Raw genomic sequence first — 21,457 nt, 5'->3', positions numbered from 1 at the left:
TCATTTGCCATTTCTAAATCAGTTGACGGTATATCCCCATCCTTGTAGAGTTTTATTTGGTTATGTGAGTGTTGTTTAGTTCCTAGGAATACTAGAGATAGTTTTCCAAGTGTTTTTCATGTTGCCTTTTGCTTCATTGAATCTATTCACATAATATGCAAGTTTTGCCTTTCTTATGATACTGGTAAGCATTGATGAGTACCTTTTAGCTACTTCCTTTGAAACTAGGCCAATCCTAACTTTCTTTTCATATTCATGTTTCTTGTTGATTGAGTTGAGAATGCCACTTGTGAGCCATGGATTGTTTAATCTTTTGTCAGTTACTTGCTTTGTAAGAAGGGGACAATGAAGGTTGTAGAGGCTTAGAGTTTTGGAGAGGAAGAGGTTAGCTAATGAATTTATATCATGGGTATTATTGAATTCAGAATCCCAGTTAATATTGTGAAGTGCCTCTGTAAGATTGTCTAAAGCTGATTCACTGTGTAGCCTAAATGAAAGTTTCTTGCTTTTTGGTGGTGTTATGTCCATGTTCGCTATGAGAAAGGTAGGATAGTGGTCAGTTGTTCTGTCGTAGATTATACCAGATACAAGGGGAGCTGTTATGTTTGTCCATATGTGGTCCAAGGTAGTGGCTGATGTTTGAGTGACTCGGGTAGGTTTGGTGATAGTGGGGATTAGCATACAGGAGTTCATGCTGTTAAGGAAATAGTCAACTTGAGAGCAGTTTTGTTGACCCAGGTCAATATTAAAGTCTCCTCCCAGAATGATGTGGTTTTTGTTGAGATTGTTGTTTATAATAAGATTCCTTAGGTTGTCTGAGAAAGAAGCTATGTTAGTATTAGGAAATCTATAGATGGCTCCAATAGTCAAAGAGGATTTAAGGGATTTAATTGTAAACTGAGCAAAAGTATATTCACAGTAGTCATCTCTGTCACTAATAACACTGTTGCAGATAAATGTATCTCGGTAATATATAGCTGTGCCACCACCTTTTTTATTAGGCCTACAGTTATGAATGGCTTTATAACCAGCTAAGTTGTAGAGTTGGGTATAGTCTTTATTTAGCCAAGTTTCTGTTAAAATAATGAACGATAGGTTAGTACCTAGTGCTGTGAGTAGTGCATTTAAATCGTCAAAATGTTTACCAAGTGATCTAACATTTTGGTTATAAACTGATAGATAGGTGCTATTTTGGAGTTTGTTTTTAGCCTGGTGTGCTGTGAAATACTTACAATAATGATGATCAATGTGCTGGTTGGTATAGATATGAGACAGAAGATTTTGATCAGGATCAATATCAGTGTGCATAGAGATGCAGAGGGATCACGATACAAGATACACGATAAAGCAAAACACAAGAATAAGAGCAGATACAATAAAATAGTAACAATTTAGAAGTAAAATAAAGATCCAATAGATAGCCAGGGAGGACACAGAAGTTACATAAAATAAAACACAAAAAATCAGTAGAGACTGACAATATAAATGTAAAATAAAAAATAATAAGAAAAATAATAATCATAAAAAAAATGATCTGAAAATGAAAAATTGGTTTCCTAGGCGGGACAGAAATAGTTGAGTACACTAATAAAACCTGATGCCTCTATTCACCCATCAGTAAATAGGTGCCCAAGAGATATGCAACTATTATGGGTTGTATATTGGGGAAGGTCAATGGTTCGACCTATCGGGGGTGGGAAAGGGGGGGGGGGCTCGATATAAGCCTATGTACAGGTTTCTAGACCCTGACGACGGGAAGGGAAGGGGAACTACCAGGAGAAAGCGCCAAGCCATTACGACTATATAGCACTGGGAAGGGGTCAGGATTAGGATTTGGGATGGGCCGGGTGGAAAGGAATGGTGCCCAACCACTTGGACGGTCGGGGATTGAACGCCGACCTGCATGAAGCGAGACTGTCGTTCTACCGTCCAGCCCAAGTGACGGGAATTAATTAAATGTATGGCAGCCGGAGTGCTATAATGTAGCGCTGGCCGCTGCTGTCACCGGGCGTATAGTGTATAGTTACTGCAGATAATTCGTCAAATGACAACAAAATATAAAATCATATATAATTCCTAATAAATATTTAGATTTATTGTTTTACGTAATATTATTATTGTATTTTATTATTAAAGTAAAATTAAGAATGGAATATTAAAAACACTTGTGTAATTAGGGTTGAGCAAGCAAGAGTACAGTCGCTCTGACCACCACCTCGCCGACGGCCATGGCTTTATTGGTGCTCCGGTGAATAACATTTTGCCCACAATATCCTGCTACGGGAGGGTCTGAGATGATTCGTGTGATATACCTTGGTCACGTTTCTTGAGGAGCAATGAACAATTTGTATTTTCAGACTTGCTTCAGGAGGGTGCAGGGAGGCCAGCAGACGACCCGTGCACCTCCAGGGACCTCTGGCCTACCAATGGTCAGTGAAGGGATGATGTAGTAATAATAGTAGTCTTACAGAGCATAAAGCTCCTTCATTTGATAATTACTTAATGATGATAAGGGTTAGAAGAGTGAATAATGTCGGGAGCAGGACGCCCTTGATTGGCTAGTCAAGGACAAGGCAGAAAATGCGCATTAATGTACATGTCCAAAGGTAGATGCATCAATCAAAGTTTATGAAGGATTAAAAATCTGGATGCCTGTGTATATGTCGGTAACTATAGGTTATTTTCTTAGCTAATGTACCATGGTATGGGATTTGGTAGGGAATGGTAGTTTATATTTCCAGTAGTAAACGTTTTTTTTTTTTTATTTTATAGATATACAATACATACACACAAGGTACACAGGACTGTGCTGCTACCCTATCTTCTACATGAATATCTATTCATGTAGAATAGATATTCTATTCTACATGAAGATATCTTTATTCTCCATGCAGATAACTTTTGTCTACAGCACAATCTAGATAAAGAGCTAGCTATGAGTTCATCTAATAGGATAAATCACATTTTTCACATGCCAGTTTGACAGTGATTTTCAAAACCCACCTAACCTAATCCAACTGGCCTAATACAACCTAAACTAAGCTAATACATCCTAATCAGCAATATATACCGTTTGTTAAATCAGGCCAGACCCCATCTCGCAGGATGGTTTGTCATGCTTGGAACCGGGAGAAAAATCCTGGATAATGCATACGAAAATATTTTCTAATACTGTACTGTAGTTGTGAGTGTATGAAGTAGTTACAGACCTCAAAAGTATGTTGCATCGTTTGGTTGAAGATCATTGATAATGGGGCAATGCTATACAAGACACCAGTAAGTATTATGTACTGTATACGTTTTGTCATATTTAAGTATTTTTGAACTTTTCAAACAAAATGTTCTCAGGTTATGAAGTTATATTCCATTTGATAATGTGTGTGTCACCAAGTTGGCAGCCACATGCTGTGAACACATTAATTAAGGGCTCGGGTATATGCTGTATTTTTTACACTGGACCTCAATGTATTAGGACACCAATTCATACATTCATCTGCATGCACTCCGACACAAGTAAATACAAATGGTTGCTTGCCTACACCCACCAGTGCCTGGTTATAGTGTAGTTAGGTACTGTATTAAGAGGTTTAAAGGTACTGTAGTTAATAAAATTCCAGTTCCCTAATTGTAATAATCAGTGTATTATAAACATCATGTACATGTTTATACTAGTGAAACTCCTTAGAACATAGGCAATATAACTGCCTACACAATTGTTTGACAGGCTCTTAATTTTAATGTAGGTTATTTATTAAAGAAAGGCATAATGCAGCATTGCTGTGGTAAACTGTGATTTTTAGTCATCAAACCAGTTTTACTTCTTGGATTTCATAAGTGCCAAATATCACTTTGCTATCGCTTTTTTTTTTTTACTGCAGCTACCACATGTTGTGAAACTTTCAATGACTAGATTCTTTTCATCATCAATCTGCTGCAAAGCAATGTTGGTATTTGGTCATTGCAATGTGCATTGTTATACTGTACCCAACATGCAAGGTCTTGAATTTTCAAATTTTAAAAAGCATTTGTCAGTCTTCCAACAATCTGTGGAACTTTTGTAGACTTGCAGTGATATGGATATGGTGTGTAATAGAATGTAGATGTGTTCAGTGTATTTATGCTGTACCACTTTAACAACTATGTGAGAAATGGGTACAATTCCCATTTATCTGAATGTTGGCACTCGGATAGTCTGATTACTTGGCGCACACAGAGACATCAAACACTACCAGTTTTTTGTCAGTCCATGTACAGTATATCCATGGATATTAAGTATACTGCATCTATTCCAGTGTCATTTTATAGAACAATTGTCACCTTTCAATTTGTACCATAACTTTTGTAAAAACAAATGTTTTTTTACTACTGTACTTTTTTTTAATCTATATCAATAACTGAAGACCATCAGCTTTACCTTATACAGTACTGTACAGTTTGATTACCAGAAGGTGACATATGTGGGTATATGGTATTATAGTACTACTGTACAGTATTAGCATGTGGGATGGGAGTTTTATTTACTAATGCCTCAAAGTTAGCAATGTTTTGTTCTTATTAATTTTCATTTAGATGAATTTATACATGTATCATGTTGCATTAATTTGGTGATCTATTTTCTGAGGGGATGGAGCAGAATGAGATTTTTAATCCGGATGGAAGGTGATGGTAGGACCAAATTATTTGCTTGGGTTGGCTTCGCTGGATATTTGCTATAATATTATGACTAAAACACACATTACAAACTTTGCCAGCCTTGTAAAGTACCGTATTTTTAAACTTTTCAGGACACGTGCACTCTTCACTACACCTTCAGCTACAGCTATGAAAGCTCAGTCAGCTGAAGATTACTGGTCCAAGAATAAACGCCTACGCCGGCCTGTTTCCCCTCATTTGACCATTTACAAACCACAGATAACCTCGATGCTCTCTCTCTCGCATCGTTTTACAGGTTTACTGCTATCTACAGTTATATCTGGATTTAGCATTGGTGAGTTATTAAAATAAGTTGAATACAGGATTATTTTTTCATAGTCCCATTATTTATTTATTTTTATGTGGAGAGCCCCTCCGGCTCCCAAGAGCTATACCGGGCTGATATTTTTTTTTTTTTTTTTTTTTTTTTTTTTTTTTAGAGATATATACAAGAGTTGTTACATTCTTGTACAGCCACTAGTACGCGTTGCGTTTCGGGCAAGTCCTTAATCCTATGGTCCCTGGAATACGATCCCCTGCCGCGAAGAATCGTTTTTTCATCCAAGTACACATTTTACTGTTGCGTTAAACAGAGGCTACAGTTAAGGAATTGCGCTCAGTAAATCCTCCCCGGCCAGGATACGAACCCATGGACATAGCGCTCGCGGAACGCCAGGCGAGTGTCTTACCACTACACCACGGAGACTGTCAAATATGTATATGTATATATTAGACTGTGGTATCAGTCAATTCAATTGGAGTTCTAACCTACCGGAGACCACGAGCCAGAAGCTGGCTCCCTCAGAGAGGCACAAGGAGCAATGGCCTTTAGAAACCCCCATGTGGTTGGAAACATTCAATGTTTGTCATCTACCAGATTAGGCACCCAGGAAGGTAGGCATCTCAAAACAAACTCCACCTGGTTAAAATTGCTACTGAAATCCAAACTTTCAAGCAGAACTCCAAAATCTGAAAACAAGCATGACTTCATAACTGCCGCCACACCGCTGTCTGCACAGCTCCTCCCCACCCTCACAGGGAAGGGGGAGCCCTAGACCCCTGGCGCTTGGCCATCCAATCCCAGTTCTGAAGCTGATGTGTTGCGTGGCGGTCGTTCGACTCTGGCTTGTGTCTCTGAGCAGTGCTGTTCCTTTGCGGTGTTGTTCTGCTGTGTGATGTTGTGCAAGTCAGGAGTAATTCCTGGAGTACTGGGGCTTCATGTGCATAGGGGCACCTTCCCTAGGTGCCCTGTAAATATTTCCCTTGCGGCTTGGGATTGCCTTTCACAAGTCGTTCGGGAACTACCTCCGTTGGGATTTTTTGCTTCTCGATGATTGCCCACCCATGGAATCGGCTGGGGTTTTCATTTCCACTGTTTGACCTTGGGTAGGAGGTGGTATCGTCGCTGGTAGGGGTGCAAGGTACTGTGCAGCTATTACACCAGTTGATTGACAGTTGAGAGGCGCGACCAAAGAAACAAAGCTCAACCCCCACAAGCACGATTAAGTGAGTACACAGTGGTTGGTTCTGTTCCTCTTGGAGACATTGTACTTTTGTGGAGTTTTTATTTTTGTTGCCTGGAGGGGAGTCTGACCCTTGGTTACTGTCCACCCTCTGTTATTCTGGTGGTCCCCCACTAGGTCCCCTGTGATTGTACACATTGCAGGGGTTCAGCTTTAATTGATCTCTTGGTAGTCTGGGCCAACTGGTTAGCAGCACCTTGCCTGGGCTTTCCTTACCAGTCAGCCTAAAGGCCCCTGGAAACCCCCAATGGGGCTCATTGGTCCAATGGATGCATCCTTTGGGTCCCATCTCGTCTTGTGCGAGTTCGAAGGTTGCTCTGTCCCCCTTGTCTCGGGGTGACATTCACCGGTTTTGCCTCGGGCATGCTGCCTGTTGGGTCAGTTCCTTCGACCCGGAGTCCTGCGAGTGGTGTTTCTTGCTGGTTCTCCAATTCACTCAGTCCACTGATATTGATAATAGGGTGCAGGCAGCATCGGCGTTACATGCACTGTTTAGGTAGCTGTAACGCGCTAGATTGGTTGCTTTTCCGGATGCCCCGTTTTGGTTATAGGGACCCAGACTTCAGGGCGTTAGTCGTTTCGACGTTGGTTTCTTCTGTGCTCCCTCGTCCTTTCCCAGCTGTTGTTTGTCCTGCCCTGGCTGCTGTTTGTCCTGCTCCACTGCCGGCTCTCAAACATCTGAGGATTTCGGTGTCGGGGCAGGGTCTAAATGGTGGTGAGACTCGGGCGGTCTCGGGGGCTGCCCCTTCTGGTTCAGCGATGTAGGCATTCGAGCCTCTTCCTCCAGCTGGGGCTTCGGGGTCTGAACAGCAGACCCTCCCCCCCTTTTCCAGTTGACTGCGTTTACTTTAGGGGCAGAGGGTTTGGAGGATGGCTCTACCCCGGGTCCTGGCGTAGAGAATCCCGGGGCTTGGGAGAAGTTGACTTGGGGTGCTTGGGGGCCCATTTGACCCCACTTGGGTGTTGGTACCCTCGGTGCAGGGGGAGGGGTTTTCTTACCCCCCCACTTTCCATATCCCTAAGAAAAAAAAGAGGAAGAGATGCAGATTGGAACGGGAACGTCATTTTCTCTATAGGCGAAGAAAACAAATCACGGAGCAACTTGAGAGTCGCACCCTATCTCAAGAACGGCGAAGAGGTTAGGTAAAGAAATAGAAACAATTGAACTAAAGCTACAAGAATCATACAAACCCCAGGAGAGGCAAAGAGAGCAAAAATGCCATCAGTAAAGTAGAGAAAAATCCAAAATATTTTTTTCTCCTATGCAAAATTAAGATGAAAAAACCACATATAGTATCCATCCATCTTCCTGTGAAAGGGAGATGGTACTTTAACAGATGACACCAAAGAAATGAGCGAAATACTGAGGAATCGGTAGGACTGCTTTCAGCGATCCACTAAACACACTAAAGATTGATAACCCAAATGAATTTTTCATGGATATGATACCAACATCGTCATATATCGGATGTTACCCTATCCCCACTGGATTTTGAAGAAGCCATAGACAGTATGCCTATGCACTCTGAACCAGGCCCTGATTTTTGGAACTCTATATTCATCAAGAACTGTAAAAAAAACCACTGTCGCAGGCCATTCACATTCTTTGGAGACAAAGCCTAGATACTGGCATTATAACCGACATACTAAAAACAGCAGAGATAGCACCACTCCGTAAAGGAGGAAATAAGGTAGAGGCAAAAAATTACAGACCGATAGCACTAACATCACACATAAAAATCTTTGAGAGAGTGCCAAGAAGTAAGATCGCAAAATACATGGAATCACAGCATCTCTATAACCCAGGACAACATGGTTTCAGAACAGAGCACTCTTGCCTATCACAGATGCTGGACCACTATGACATGGCACTAAATGCCATGGAAGACAGACAAAAATTGCTGATGTTATTTACACAGATTTCGCCAAAGCCTTCAACAAATGTGACCAATGTGACAATTTCCTGACTAATAGAACCCAATGTGTAATAATCAACAAAATTAAATCCGGTCCATCAACTGTGAAGAACTCGGTCCCCCAGGGTACTGTCCCATGATCAAAGATTATATTATGCTTTTAAATTGGTAGAATAACCTAATTTAGTTCATATGAAGACCTTTGGGCAGCCATTTATTTTTGTAATATAAAAAAAGGCATAATTTTATTTTGAGCATATATGTCCATTGTTTATATGTACTGTACTGTTTCTTTCCCCAGGAATGTTGGCTCTACCAGGATCTTATCCACACTATTTGAGCTTGATCCAGTCCATGGAATTTGGTGGAGTAGCCATCTATGGGGCAAAGTTTCTCTTGGCTCTGCCATTCATGTATCATGTTGCCAATGGCATCAGACATTTGGTAAGATTACTATTTGAGTGGATATTATCTAGATCTTATCTAGGAACTCCTTTGTAGAACTCCCCCACAACTAAATGTTTCCTTATATTTTCTCTACTATTGGAGGGTTCCATATACAGTACCTTTTCTACTGCATTATCTTTTCAGTATTGCTTATTCCCACTGGTATTTTTTTCTACATTTACAGCACATTATGGTTTCCTCATTATTTCCAGTTTTGTTTTGTGGGAAGGAAATGGTAGTTTCATTACTATTAAATTAGCTTCAGAGAGAAGATTGAGCACTGATACATTATAAATGTTTTAAATTGTCTTCACATTTTGAGACAGACTGTACATGCCACTACAGTACCTCCTCAAAATAGGAAACACCCATAGTAAGTAAAAACATCAGAGATATAAATCAAAAGTTAAATACTGTATTCTTCAAAATCTAGTACTGTATTCAAATTTAAAGGAATTTAACATTTTGATTTAAAAATCCTGAGAACTTTCATAAGTTCACTTGTTTTAAATATATGAAGTCATTATACACAAATTCTTAGAAACGTTGCTTTGTGCAAATAAATATTACTTTACCAGCATTATTTATCTACTTGATGACAATTTATTTTATGACCAATAGCAAAGTAATTATTTGATATCCACAGTGGTGCTTATGGTTTTCAAGAATTCCTTTTTGTGTTGACTTTAAACTTAAGATAACTTGACCTGACAATACATTTCTGGGTACAGTTTACCATTTAAATGCAACTACTGTACAATATAACAATTCTTTTCAACATGCATCATCTTAAGAACCTTGACTTAAAACAAAAAATGCTCATATATGATCATAGAATTAAGTTGTTAATTATTGGCCATTGTAATCCAGAATCTTGAATGGTACCCAAGCCATAAATCATTAAGAACTTTGACCCAACCAGGATTTGAAATTGAAATGGGCGAGTCCAGTGAATTGCATCGCCAAATTAACCTGTCACCCCACTCAAACAGATCCTCCCACCAGTAATCTCCTACCCAAACACATCCTCCCACCAGTAATTCCCTACCCAAACACATCCTCCCACCAGTAATCCCCTACCCAAACACAGTGCCACCACTTACTTCCTAAACACAACCTCAGCAAACCAATATTACATGCAACCATCAAGTATATGCCCTGTTCCTCTATCTATTTAACTACCCATACCATTGCACTGCTCACACCCTCGCCCAACCTACATTACCCTCATCCACAAATCCACCAAATTCTGAATTTGACACCAACCAACCACTATATTCTCTCGCCCATTCAATCTATTCCTCCTCACTAACCTTAAACTCGTCCTACCCTTGCCTTCACCATAGCCTATGCTCAAATTAACCTCAGCAACCATGCACTCATTCTACTTCCTTACCAGTTATTCATCCATCTTGCTCTCACTTGACCAATACCAATCATATTTTGCCTATCCACACAGGTTCCACAACTTGTAACATTAGTTGGTATTGAGATATTCCTGACTTAAGAAACTGGAATAATTCCCTTCATCATATACAGTAATAGCAAAAAAATTGTATTTATGCATGATAATATATGTAACTCCTGCCTTATTATTTTTATTGCAGGTATGGGACTTGGGGTGGGGATTTACACTCCGTACACTGTACAAGACTGGTTATGTCGTCATTGGGATTTCCCTGGCTTTGTCATGTGCTGTTGCTGCTATGTAATTATCCTTTGTACCATAAGTGGTGCAATTGATACGAGGTACACCATTGAATAGTGAACACATGTTACAAATTAATCTTTTCAAGATAGCATTATTTTCCTTTTTAATACAACTGATGTCCATACTTTAAGGTCTCAAGAAAAGTGTGGCAAATCAGGTGGTATCAATGATGTTCTCATTCTTAGGAGCTATGGATTTACCCAGTAAGAATGTTGAATGGACCACATTAGGTGGTATGAAATGAATTAGCAAGCTTGATTATAACAATGTTCCTTTTGTGTAACAGGCAACACGAAGTATATTTTGTACTGTATGTGAATTTTCTTATTGCTCGAAAATATCGAGTACAGTATCAGCCTCGTATTAAAATTGCATTTATATTTCTAGGTTGACCTCTATTAAAATGTCTTATGTAATGTATATAATATGAGATCTGTACAGAGAGAAATCAATTACGTGATGTATCAGTGAGAAAATCCGTAATAGTGCTTGGGAATACGTACCCTGAGCATAGGTTCGAATCCTAATCACGGCTTCTACGAATTTTCTCATGTGATCTGTTCATAATAAAATAACTTGGAACTTTTTATTGTTATGATATGATTTCCCCCTCATAATTTTTTTTTTTTTTTTTGAGATATATACAAGAGTTGTTACATGTACAGTCACTAATACAGGCTGTATTCCAGGGCAGGTCCCTGGAATACGATCCCCGCTGTGAAGAATCATTATTACAACCAAGTATCCATTTTACTGTTGAATTAAACAGAGGCTACAGTTAAGGATTTGCGCCCAGTAAATCTTTTCCGGCCAGAATACGAACCCATGACAAAGCGCTCGCGGAATGCCAGGCGAGTGTCTTACCACTACACCACGGAGACTGGTGTAGTGGTATATATATACTGTATGGGTGTACTTGTAGTACTAGTGTGAGTAAATAAAGCTTGTAAATCAACTCTTAATATACTTAATTAAATACATTATACAGTACAGTATATATTTTTTTGTACACAAGCTACAATATACAAAATATATAATACTTATGTTGAAAAATAATAAACAGAATGAAGGTTTGATACAAGCATTCTTGCTGGTTTTAGGTACTATAGGTTTGGGTGACCTTTGCTTCTGTTGCCAAAACAGATAGTGGTGGACACAAACGCAACATAGGGCACAACAGCTGGGGTGGATGAGTGGCTGTTTGTCAGGTAGGAAGCAACAACGGTCAAGGAAAATCTTGAGTGGGTATAACTAGTCACAATGACAACCATATGGACAAATTGTTTAAACATCTGGGAGATGATTTTTCGGGTAAGAGTCTGAATTTCTCTCCAGCTGAATTGGTGGTGAATTGGGTGTATGATTAGATTGTCTTCATGCTCATCGTCTTGAGAATCGTGTCAGTCTGGCTCTCACGTTGTCTTGAGTAACATAGATCTAAATGTGGAAGCATCAGCTGAGCTGCAGTGGGTAGCTAGCTGTATCTTGTCTGTTCTTAGAGGAGGAAGAGCATAATAATAATAATGTTTTAAATGCATGAAATATGGAATTTTTTTTCCAGAAAGTAGATTTTGTCCCGGAGGGTTATGACTGATGTGGAGGAGACTTGGGTTTTCAAGTTTATGGGAAGAACATGTCTTAATTAGGAAAAGGCAGAACCTGAGGTTGTCCTTGGTGACAGGGTCAGTCTATATAGTGTTTTTGGGAGAAGGCCAAAGGTCTCTTTGCAACGCTTCATGTTAATTTGGGCTTCATTTCCAATTATATGCCTCTGGAGACAGTGGACTTCAGGTACGAATTGTCGGCCATTAACAGACAAATCAGTGTTATGACTAGGAAAAGCTTCAAGGTGTTTAACAAAATACTATCAAATTTTAGTGAGAGTTTGCAAAGAACCTCCTATATTGCATTCTTAGTATTGCTGAAACGTTAAAAAAGGTGAACTAGTCACGAGCATATGCAGCCTTAGCTAATCACGGGCACCATTTTCAGAACTTCCATTGATTCTAGCATTAGTCTAAACTTAGTGAAATTGAAAACCAGTGGCTTCAACAGTTAAACACTGATCCAACATTTTCGAGGGACAAATTCTAGCATCTGGATCATCTTGAACCAGAGCAATAATAACTGTCAAGAACGCTGCTGGAGAAGTCATGCTGATTGACGTCGCTGAGTTTGCATGTAAAATATACAGCTTATCAAGTCGAGTCATTATTGCAGTGTGCATGTGCATTTTATCACATGGATCGAGGCGAGGCGATTAATAAAACGAGTATAAAGACCAATAATTATCGAGCCATGAAACAAATTGGAGAGGTATTAAGAATACCTCTCAACAATTGATACAAGACCATCAAAACCTTGCTGGACGCCTTCAAGTACGATGAGTGCGGGCGGGAGGTCATCAGGAATTAACAATGGGAATTCCTGGTGGGTTTCCAGGCGCTTATACCAAGTTTCGCTCGTTTCTCACTGCAAATGGATAAAATTCAAAATATGACTGTTCTGGTCACGCAAGTATGGTTTGGGGGCAACAATAGTCATTTTCCGTAAGTCTTAGGCATAAGCAATTAGAAAATAACACTATGGTGGTTATCTTGATCTGACTTATCTTTACTGTTTTCTGTGTCGGTTGTGTTGAAAGTTTGAAGATTCTAGAATGGATGAATACATGGGATACTTCCTGGCACTTGACTTATCTTGTATATTAAGCTTTCGCTTGTATTATAGTCAAAGATATCAACTCATAGACTACTTATCACGCGGCTGTGCTCTCATATTTAGGTCAGTCCAAGTCAATTAAAGATGACTTGCAGCAGAACCCATTACACAAAACTGCGATTTTTAGCATTACGATAATTTTGCAGGAGACAGACTACACGAACTCTCATGATAGAATAGATAAATAATTTAGAAGTGCAAGACGGTGACATGTTGCCTGAGAATGTTAGGTTCAGTATAATTTTACAATTATTATTAATATTTTTGTTTATGGTGTGCTAGATGAAAGCAGGAGCTTGAGGATTGATGAGTGGTAATTAGGGCAAGGTACAAATATTCCAGTTTTTAATAGTAAAAAAAAACAAAAGTTTCCCACACCATCGTGCTATGTTTACCAAAGGTGGGGAATGTAAAGTTTATGTATTGACCATGACATTTACGGCAGCGCACGTAATAACCCTGCCTCAGACGTCCTACCTGCCTGTCGCCCAACAACTACTGACATTCACCTCAATTTTCATAACGGTCTTGCTCGAGGTCGCTTTGTTTAGAGATTAGAAGTGGATGATAGCATTTAAAAAGGTTTCATATAAATTTGAGCTGTCATGCATCTTCATCCTTAAGGAATAACGCAATTTTCCTAGTGGTTGGATAAAAAGGTTTCATTATACTCATGTAAAGAAAAGGGAATTAAATTTATTTATGATTTTGAAATATTAATATTATTTAATAGCAAAAAATACAACTAACTTATAAGAAATATCTAGGTGCTAAAAGCACATGCGGAGTGCTTTTATCATCATATATCATCTGTGGAGGCTGCATCGTCACCATACAGGCCGGCCCCGACCAGCCTATGTCCGTCCCCTACCCCAGACCATTCCCCCTCCCCCCTGCAAAGCTGGATGAGGCTATTTTGATGTTATCTTGAGATGATTTCGGGGCTTAGTGTCCCCGCGGCCCGGTCCTCGACCAGGCCTCCACCCCCAGGAAGCAGATCGTGACAGCTGACTAACTCCCAGGTACCTATTTACTGTTAGGTAACAGGGGCATCAGGGTGAAAGAAACTCTGCCCATTGTTTCTCGCCGGCGCCCGGGATCGAACCCGGGACCACAGGATCACGCGTCCAGTGTTCTGTCCGCTCAGCCGCCGGCTCCCATCAGTTGCATACGTACTCGTACAGGTGAGCAGCCAGTGTGTACATGTGCAACCCGTTGTACACATGTACAAATGAGTAGTCAGTTGTGTACATGTGCTGATGGATAGACAGTTGTGAACATGTGCTGATGGATAGTCAGTTGTGTACATGTGCTGATGGGTAGTCAGTTATATACATGTACATATAATTAGTAAGGCGTATATATGTACAGATAGTCAGTTGTATACATGTGCAATGCTTTGGCCAGACCACCTCTCTGTCTTACTGGTGCTGCATAGTCTTCCCGGCTTTGTGGCTTCGTTGATAATTACTTACTCTTTGTTGGATAATTAATTACTCTTTGTTGGATAATTAATTACTCTTTGTTGGATAATTAATTACTCTTTGTTGGATAATTAATTACTCTTTGTTGGATAATTAATTACTCTGTTGGATAATTAATTACTCTTTGTTGGATAATTAATTACTCTTCGTTGGATAATTAATTACTCTTCGTTGGATAATTAATTACTCTTTGTTGGATAATTACTTACTCTTTGTTGGACCGGTTGACCAGTCCAGCAACGAGAAAGCCTGGGCAAGGACCGGGCCGCGGGGACACTAAGCCCCGAAACCATCACAAGGTAACCACAAGGAATGTACAGATTAGTAGTCAGTTGTATACAGGTAAGTACCCAGTTAATATATATACATTTAAATACCTATAAAAATGAGTAACTAGTTGTACTCACCTAGTTGTGCTTGCAGTGGTTGAGCTCTGGCTCTTTGGTCCCGCCGCTCAACTGTCAATCAACTGGTCTACAGATTCCTGAGCCTACTGGGCTCTATCATATCTACATTTGAAACTGTGTATGGAGTCAGCCTCCACCATATCACTGCCTAATGCATTCCACCTGTTAACTACTCTGACGCTGAAAAAGTTCTTTCTAACGTTCCTGTGGCTCATTTGGGTATTTAGTTTCCACCTGTGTCCCCTTGTTCGCCTACCACCAGTGTTGAATAGTTTATCCTTGTCTACCCTGTCAATTCCTCTTGAGAATTCTATAGGTAGTGATCATGTCTCCCCTTACTCTTCTGTCTTCCAGTGTCGTTGGGTGCATTTCATGCAGCATTTTCTCGTAACTCATGCCTCTTAGTTCTGGGATTATTCCTAGTGGCATACCAGCTTAGTTTTGTGCTTTACAAGGTACGGGCTCCATGCTGGGGCCGCATACTCCAGGATTGGTCTTACATGTGAGGTATACAAAGTTCTGAATGATTCCTTGCACAGGTTCATGAAGGTAGTTCTGATGTTAGCCGGCTTTGCATACGCCACAAATGTTATTCTTTTTATGTGGGCTTCAGGAGACAGGTTTGGTGTGATATCAACTCCTAGATCTTTCTCACTGTCCGTTTCATGAAGGACTTCATCTCCCATTCGGTATCCTGTGTCTGGCCTCCTGTTTCCACCTCCTAGTCTCATTACCTTACATTTACCTCGGGTTGAACTTTAGTAGACATTTGTTGAACCATTCATTCAGTTTGTCTAGGTCATCTTGTAGCCTCATGCCTTAGTCCTCTTCATAATTTTTGCATCATCAACGAACAATGAGGGAAACAATTCACAGGGCCAGGTCAGTTGTACTCACCTAGTTGTGCTTGCGGGAGTTGAGCTGTGGCTCTTTGGCCCGTCTCTCAACTTTCAATCAACTGGTAGCTGTGTGTAGTGTGGTTGTGTGCATGTACAGATGAGTACTTATATACTTGCACAGGTGAGTAGTCACTTGTATATATGTATAGGTTAACAGTGAGCTGTATACATGTACAAGTGAGTTGTAAGTTGAATATAAGTAGAGGTGAGTATGCAGTTGTATATATGTACAGGTGAGTAATCAGATGTGTACATATACGGGTGAGTAGTTAGCTGTATATATGTACTGGTGAGTTGTTAGTTGTAGACACTACAATCTTAGTAGCCACTTGTGAGTACGTGCATATGTTTGTAGGTGCTGGTAAGTGTGCATGGGTGCTTAATTTGTTACTTTTAACATCTTAAAAAACGAGGATAGGTTAATTCTGGATTGATTATCAACGCTAAGTTAACTAATGGCAACTTTCCGGTGGTGGTTCAGTTACAAGAGGTGCGTCAGTAGAGCGTCAAGCCTGGCCGTGTGTGGGTGTGTTCCTGTGTCCTCTCTCTCTCCCCCCCAAACCCCCTCCCCCCCCAGAACGTCCCTCCCCACTCCCCCATCCTCCATTCCCTCACATATATATATCTCCCAATAACATTAATTTATATATATATATGTATATATATATATATATATATATATATATATATATATATATATATATATATATATATTATATATATATAATGTACCCAAAGTTTTCTGAACTATTTAATTATAACAAATTCTTACAGACTGATAGTTTCAAATTTTAATACACGTAAAATTACTTTTTTAATTTGAGCCTAAAGTAACTTATCAGTCTTACCTAACCTAAATATGGCAAATACTTGATCATACATAGGTGAAGCTTGACCTAACGAAGCTAGAAATCCATGTTCTTAATATAATACATTAATATTAATCTGGTGAGCTAATTTTGAAAGAAATGCTTAATATGCTAAATTGCTGTAGCTGTTAGCTAAAATGTCTTAACGCTACTGTTAGGTACTAATATATATGTACGTATATATATATATGTGTGTGTGTGTATACATACATTTGCATATGTATACATAGTGGTAATTATATTTCACACATGAGAAGTGTGGTCCCCTGCGTGTACTGGTGCAACAAGAGACATGATGTATTAACAGAGGTGATAGTACTACTATTAACATTCCGTTTAAATAGGGATTATATGCTTTAGTACAGTCCCTGGTTTAAACCAGCTGCTCGCCGACCCCCGTCACCACGTGAGTACTCCACCCTCCTTGTATTATTATGACAATCACTACTACCTTTGTCGTTTGAAAATTAAATGTGATACACACGCAAGGCCGATTCATTTACATAATGCCATACTTTGTGATATATATATATGTGGAACAATATGTATTTTGGAAGAGACTGGGAAGACACTATATAGGATGTGATGCTGAACAATTGATTTTATTCAGCGGATTTTGTGTTTAATATTGTCTGTAAAATACAAGCTGGCCACCTTATACACCACCCGTGAACTCTATGGTTTGTGTCATGCTGTGTCAACTCTATGGTATTCCTTCACAGTTCTGGAGCGCAATATTCAACCATGTGCTAAAGGCAGCTTACAATGCCTTTATGCCACCAGCCTCATTCTTAGGCTGGTGTAAACTACTCTTAACATGTTTGTTGGATAGCAGATTATAAAATCATATAATAATTGATATTATTATAGAGCTGGTTTTAATTCACACCAATTATAAAAAAATCCCGAAAAGAATGCCACCGTAAGAAATTTATACGCGGTATTTAAAAGGATATACTGTATATATATATATATATATATATATATATATATATATATATATATATATATATATATATATATATATATATATATATATATATATATATATATATATATATAAGGTACCACCTCTGGTGCAACTGTAGGGACCCATAGCCTCGGAGAAGAAAATAAAGAGTACTCAGAGAAGACCCTGGATCCTCACTGAACACTTTAATATTTTCTTCTCCTACCACCCCTATTGTTTTTGTATGTATGTATATGCCTCATTTTATTAAAAATTTCATTACACAAAAATGGTTACAATATTGGTTACATGCAGGGTACAAAGCTACGTGTACTGTACTGTAGGTTAAAATGGTTGAGCGTCGTAGCCTAGTATGTACCAACTGGTATGATAATGTGAGTACTCAAGCGGCCGCTTCCCTCCCCCCTCCCTCTCACCCAGAATGCAAAGCAACAGTAAAATGCGTTACAGGAAATTTTAAATATATTATGTAATTAAAATTCCAAGTTCTGAATAGTAATAGAATGTAATAATACTTTATCCTAAATCGAGATAATTACGGCCTGTCAGCCAAGCCCGCCATCGTGCTAATACAAGATCGTCCATCCATTATATAAAGTGTTGCCGACACATATGACTACATATTTTATTTACTGGCTGATTGGGACAACGGAGAGAGAGCTATGTAGGACGTGAGGGTTGTTTGATGAATAGAAGCGATAATTGCGGATGTGACTTCCCATCCTCCTTGCAGGATACGGGCGAGGTCTTCCGCCCACGAGCAGGCCAGCGGGCTGCATGTAGTCTGTAGTTTGACAGCTAAATCACTTGCTTTGACAGATTCAGCTCCTGGTTTGAACACTTTAGCCCCTTCTTTGAAATCTACAACCCTTAGTTAAACAACTAGATATCCTAGTTTTGAAAGCCACAGCCTCCGATTGGATAACTCCAGTGCGGTAATTAGGTAATTTAGCGTCTGTTAGGCTAGGATAAGACAATTGGTTAAAACTACCATTTGGCAGGCTACAACTCTAAATGGGTGGGGGGTGGGGGTGGGGGTTTAAATCCCCCCACCCCCGTGCCATCGTGCATATTGCAAGACTCCCCACGGGTCTAGTCTAATACAAAGATGTACGAGGCTTATTGCCTCGTGCCTTTGGCTTGCCTTAACATTTGCTCAGGTACTCCGTTGACGTGGATAGCACCGTGCAGTCATACCTGGCGCAGCTAGCGTGAGACTCTCAGGTGCGGCTGAAAAAAAGTGGCCTGGTTTCACATCTGACGCAGCCAGCCACGTTCTTCAGAAATACAGATCTCGAACTAAAGTTCATCATCTATATAGCTTGGCATTATTGTAGGAAGCCATATTTTTGTTTACTGTTTTGCTTCTTAGGTTGAATTGCCTAAATCTCTCTTCATAGCTTATTTGGGGCTCAAGTCTTGTTGAAATACTTGGGACTTTTTCATTTTTCTTTGTGCGCTCCACGAGATGAGGATTCCATGCTGGTGCAGCATATTTTAGAAGAGGTCTGGTGTAGGTTGTAATTGTGTGTGTGTGGGGAGGGGGGTAAGGAGAAAAGAAGGACGGGAAAGAAAGGAGGTGTGGGGAGGAATATCTATGAGGGGCCGACGTTGTGTGTGTGTGTGTGTGTAAGGGAGTCCTGTAATGTGGCCTTTCAGCACATATTAAGGGGGGAAGCGGGGATATGTAAAGGGGGGGGGGGGAGGGGGTGATCCATCACCAGGTGGGGCGGGGTGATGGACCAGGTGGGGCGGGGGTGATGGACCAGGTGGGGCGGGGGGTGACAGACCAGGTGGGGCGGGGGTGGCAGACCAGGAGGGGCGGGGGTGACAGACCAGGTGGGGCTGGGGTGACAGATCAGGTGGGGCGGGGGTGACAGACCAGGTGGGGCGGGGGTGACAGATCAGGTGGGACGGGGGTGACAGATCAGGTGGGACGGGGGTGACAGATCAGGTGGGACGGGGGTGACAGGCCAGGTGGGGCGGGGGTGACAGACCAGGTGGGGCGGGGGTGACAGACCAAGAGGGGCGGGGGTGACAGATCAGGTGGGGCGGGGGTGACAGACCAGGTGGGGCGGGGGTGACAGACTAGGTGGGGCGGGGGTGACAGGCCAGGTGGGGCGGGGGTGATGGACCAGGTGGGGTGGAGGTGACAGACCAGGTGGGGCGGGGGTGACAGACCAAGTGGGGCGGGGGTGACAGACCAAGTGGGGCGGGGGTGACAGATCAGGTGGGGCGGGGGTGACAGACCAAGTGGGGCGGGGGTGACAGACCAGGAAGGGCGGGGGTGACAGATCAGGTGGGGCGGGGGTGACAGACCAGGTGGGGCGGGGGTGACAGACCAGGTGGGGCTGGGGTGACAGATCAGGTGGGGCGGGGGTGACAGACCAGGTGGGGCGGGGGTGACAGATCAGGTGGGACGGGGGTGACAGATCAGGTGGGACGGGGGTGACAGACCAGGTGGGGACGGGGGTGACAGACCAAGAGGGGCGGGGGTGACAGACCAAGAGGGGCGGGGGTGACAGACCAGGTGGGGCGGGGGTGACAGACCAGGTGGGGCGGGGGTGACAGACCAGGTGGGGCGGGGGTGACAGACCAGGTGGGGCGGGGGTGACAGACCAAGAGGGGCGGGGGTGACAGACCAAGAGGGGCGGGGGTGACAGATCAGGTGGGGCGGGGGTGACAGACCAAGAGGGGCGGGGGTGACAGACCAAGAGGGGCGGGGGTGACAGACCAGGTGGGGCGGGGGTGATGGACCAGGTGGGGCGGGGGTGACAGACCAAGTGGGGCGCGGGTGACAGACCAGGTGGGGCTGGGGTGACAGATCAGGTGGGGCGGGGGTGACAGACCAAGTGGGGCGGGGGTGACAGACCAAGTGGGGCGGGGGTGACAGACCAGGTGGGGCTGGGGTGACAGATCAGGTGGGGCGGGGGTGACAGGCCAAGTGGGGCGGGGGTGACAGACCAAGTGGGGCGGGGGTGACAGACCAAGAGGGGCGGGGGTGACAGACCAAGAGGGGCGGGGGTGACAGACCAGGTGGGGCGGGGGTGACAGATCAAGTGGGGCGGGGGTGACAGATCAGGTGGGGCTGGGGTGACAGATCAGGTGGGGCGGGGGTGACAGACCAAGTGGGGCGGGGGTGACAGACCAAGAGGGGCGGGGGTGACAGACCAAGAGGGGCGGGGGTGACAGACCAGGTGGGGCGGGGGTGACAGACCAGGTGGGGCTGGGGTGACAGACCAGGTGGGGCTGGGGTGACAGATCAGGTGGGGCTGGGGTGACAGACCAGGTGGGGCGGGGGTGACAGACCAAGAGGGGCGGGGGTGACAGATCAGGTGGGGCTGGGGTGACAGACCAGGTGGGGCGGGGGTGACAGACCAGGTGGGGCGGGGGTGACAGACCAAGTGGGGCGGGGGTGACAGACCAGGTGGGGTGGGGGGTGACAGACCAGGTGGGGCGGGGGTGACAGACCAGGTGGGGCTTGGGTGATGGACCAGGTGGGGCGGGGGTGATGGACCAGGTGGGGCGGGGGTGACAGACCAGCTGGGGCGGGGGTGACAGACCATGTGGGGCGGGGGTGACAGATCAAGTGGGGCGGGGGTGACAGACCAGGTGGGGCGGGGGTGACAGACCAGCTGGGGCGGGGGTGACACACCAAGTGGGGCGGGGGTGACAGACCAAGTGGGGCGGGGGTGACAGACCAGGTGGGGCGGGGATGACAGACCAACTGGGGCGGGGGTGACAGGCCAGGTGGGGCGGGGGTGATGGACCAGGTGGGGTGGAGGTGACAGACCAGGTGGGGCGGGGGTGACAGACCA

General features: G+C 42.8%; 3 protein-coding genes across 4 annotated transcripts in view; 2 read left to right on the top strand and 1 right to left on the bottom strand.

Moving 5' to 3' along the window:
- Positions 1-21,457, bottom strand: part of LOC123766240 (uncharacterized) — a 208,907-nt gene that overhangs the window by 41,067 nt on the left and 146,383 nt on the right. The window contains exon 1 of one of the 2 annotated variants that reach the window (XM_069321142.1): positions 1,900-2,011. The exons of the other annotated variant lie outside the window; for it this stretch is intronic. The gene's annotated coding sequence lies outside the window, so the exon portion shown is untranslated. Of the gene's footprint in view, positions 1-1,899; positions 2,012-21,457 lie in introns of those variants that run through there. 2 annotated transcript variants of the gene reach the window in all.
- Positions 2,157-10,876, top strand: LOC123766244 (succinate dehydrogenase cytochrome b560 subunit, mitochondrial). The gene is made up of 5 exons (XM_045755277.2): positions 2,157-2,248; positions 2,358-2,429; positions 4,785-4,987; positions 8,433-8,575; positions 10,186-10,876. The coding sequence occupies exons 1-5, from the start codon at positions 2,229-2,231 to the stop codon at positions 10,288-10,290; spliced, it is 543 nt and encodes a 180-aa protein (XP_045611233.1). The 5' UTR covers positions 2,157-2,228; the 3' UTR covers positions 10,291-10,876.
- Positions 16,916-21,457, top strand: part of LOC123766245 (coronin-1A) — a 112,364-nt gene continuing 107,822 nt past the window's right edge. Inside the window, exon 1 of the mRNA XM_069321135.1 lies at positions 16,916-17,075. The gene's annotated coding sequence lies outside the window, so the exon portion shown is untranslated. The remainder of the gene's footprint in view (positions 17,076-21,457) is intronic.

Source organism: Procambarus clarkii, chromosome 9 (assembly GCF_040958095.1).
Source record: "Procambarus clarkii isolate CNS0578487 chromosome 9, FALCON_Pclarkii_2.0, whole genome shotgun sequence".
Lineage (NCBI taxonomy): Eukaryota > Metazoa > Arthropoda > Malacostraca > Decapoda > Cambaridae > Procambarus > Procambarus clarkii.
This window is presented reverse-complemented; position numbering and strand designations above follow the sequence as displayed.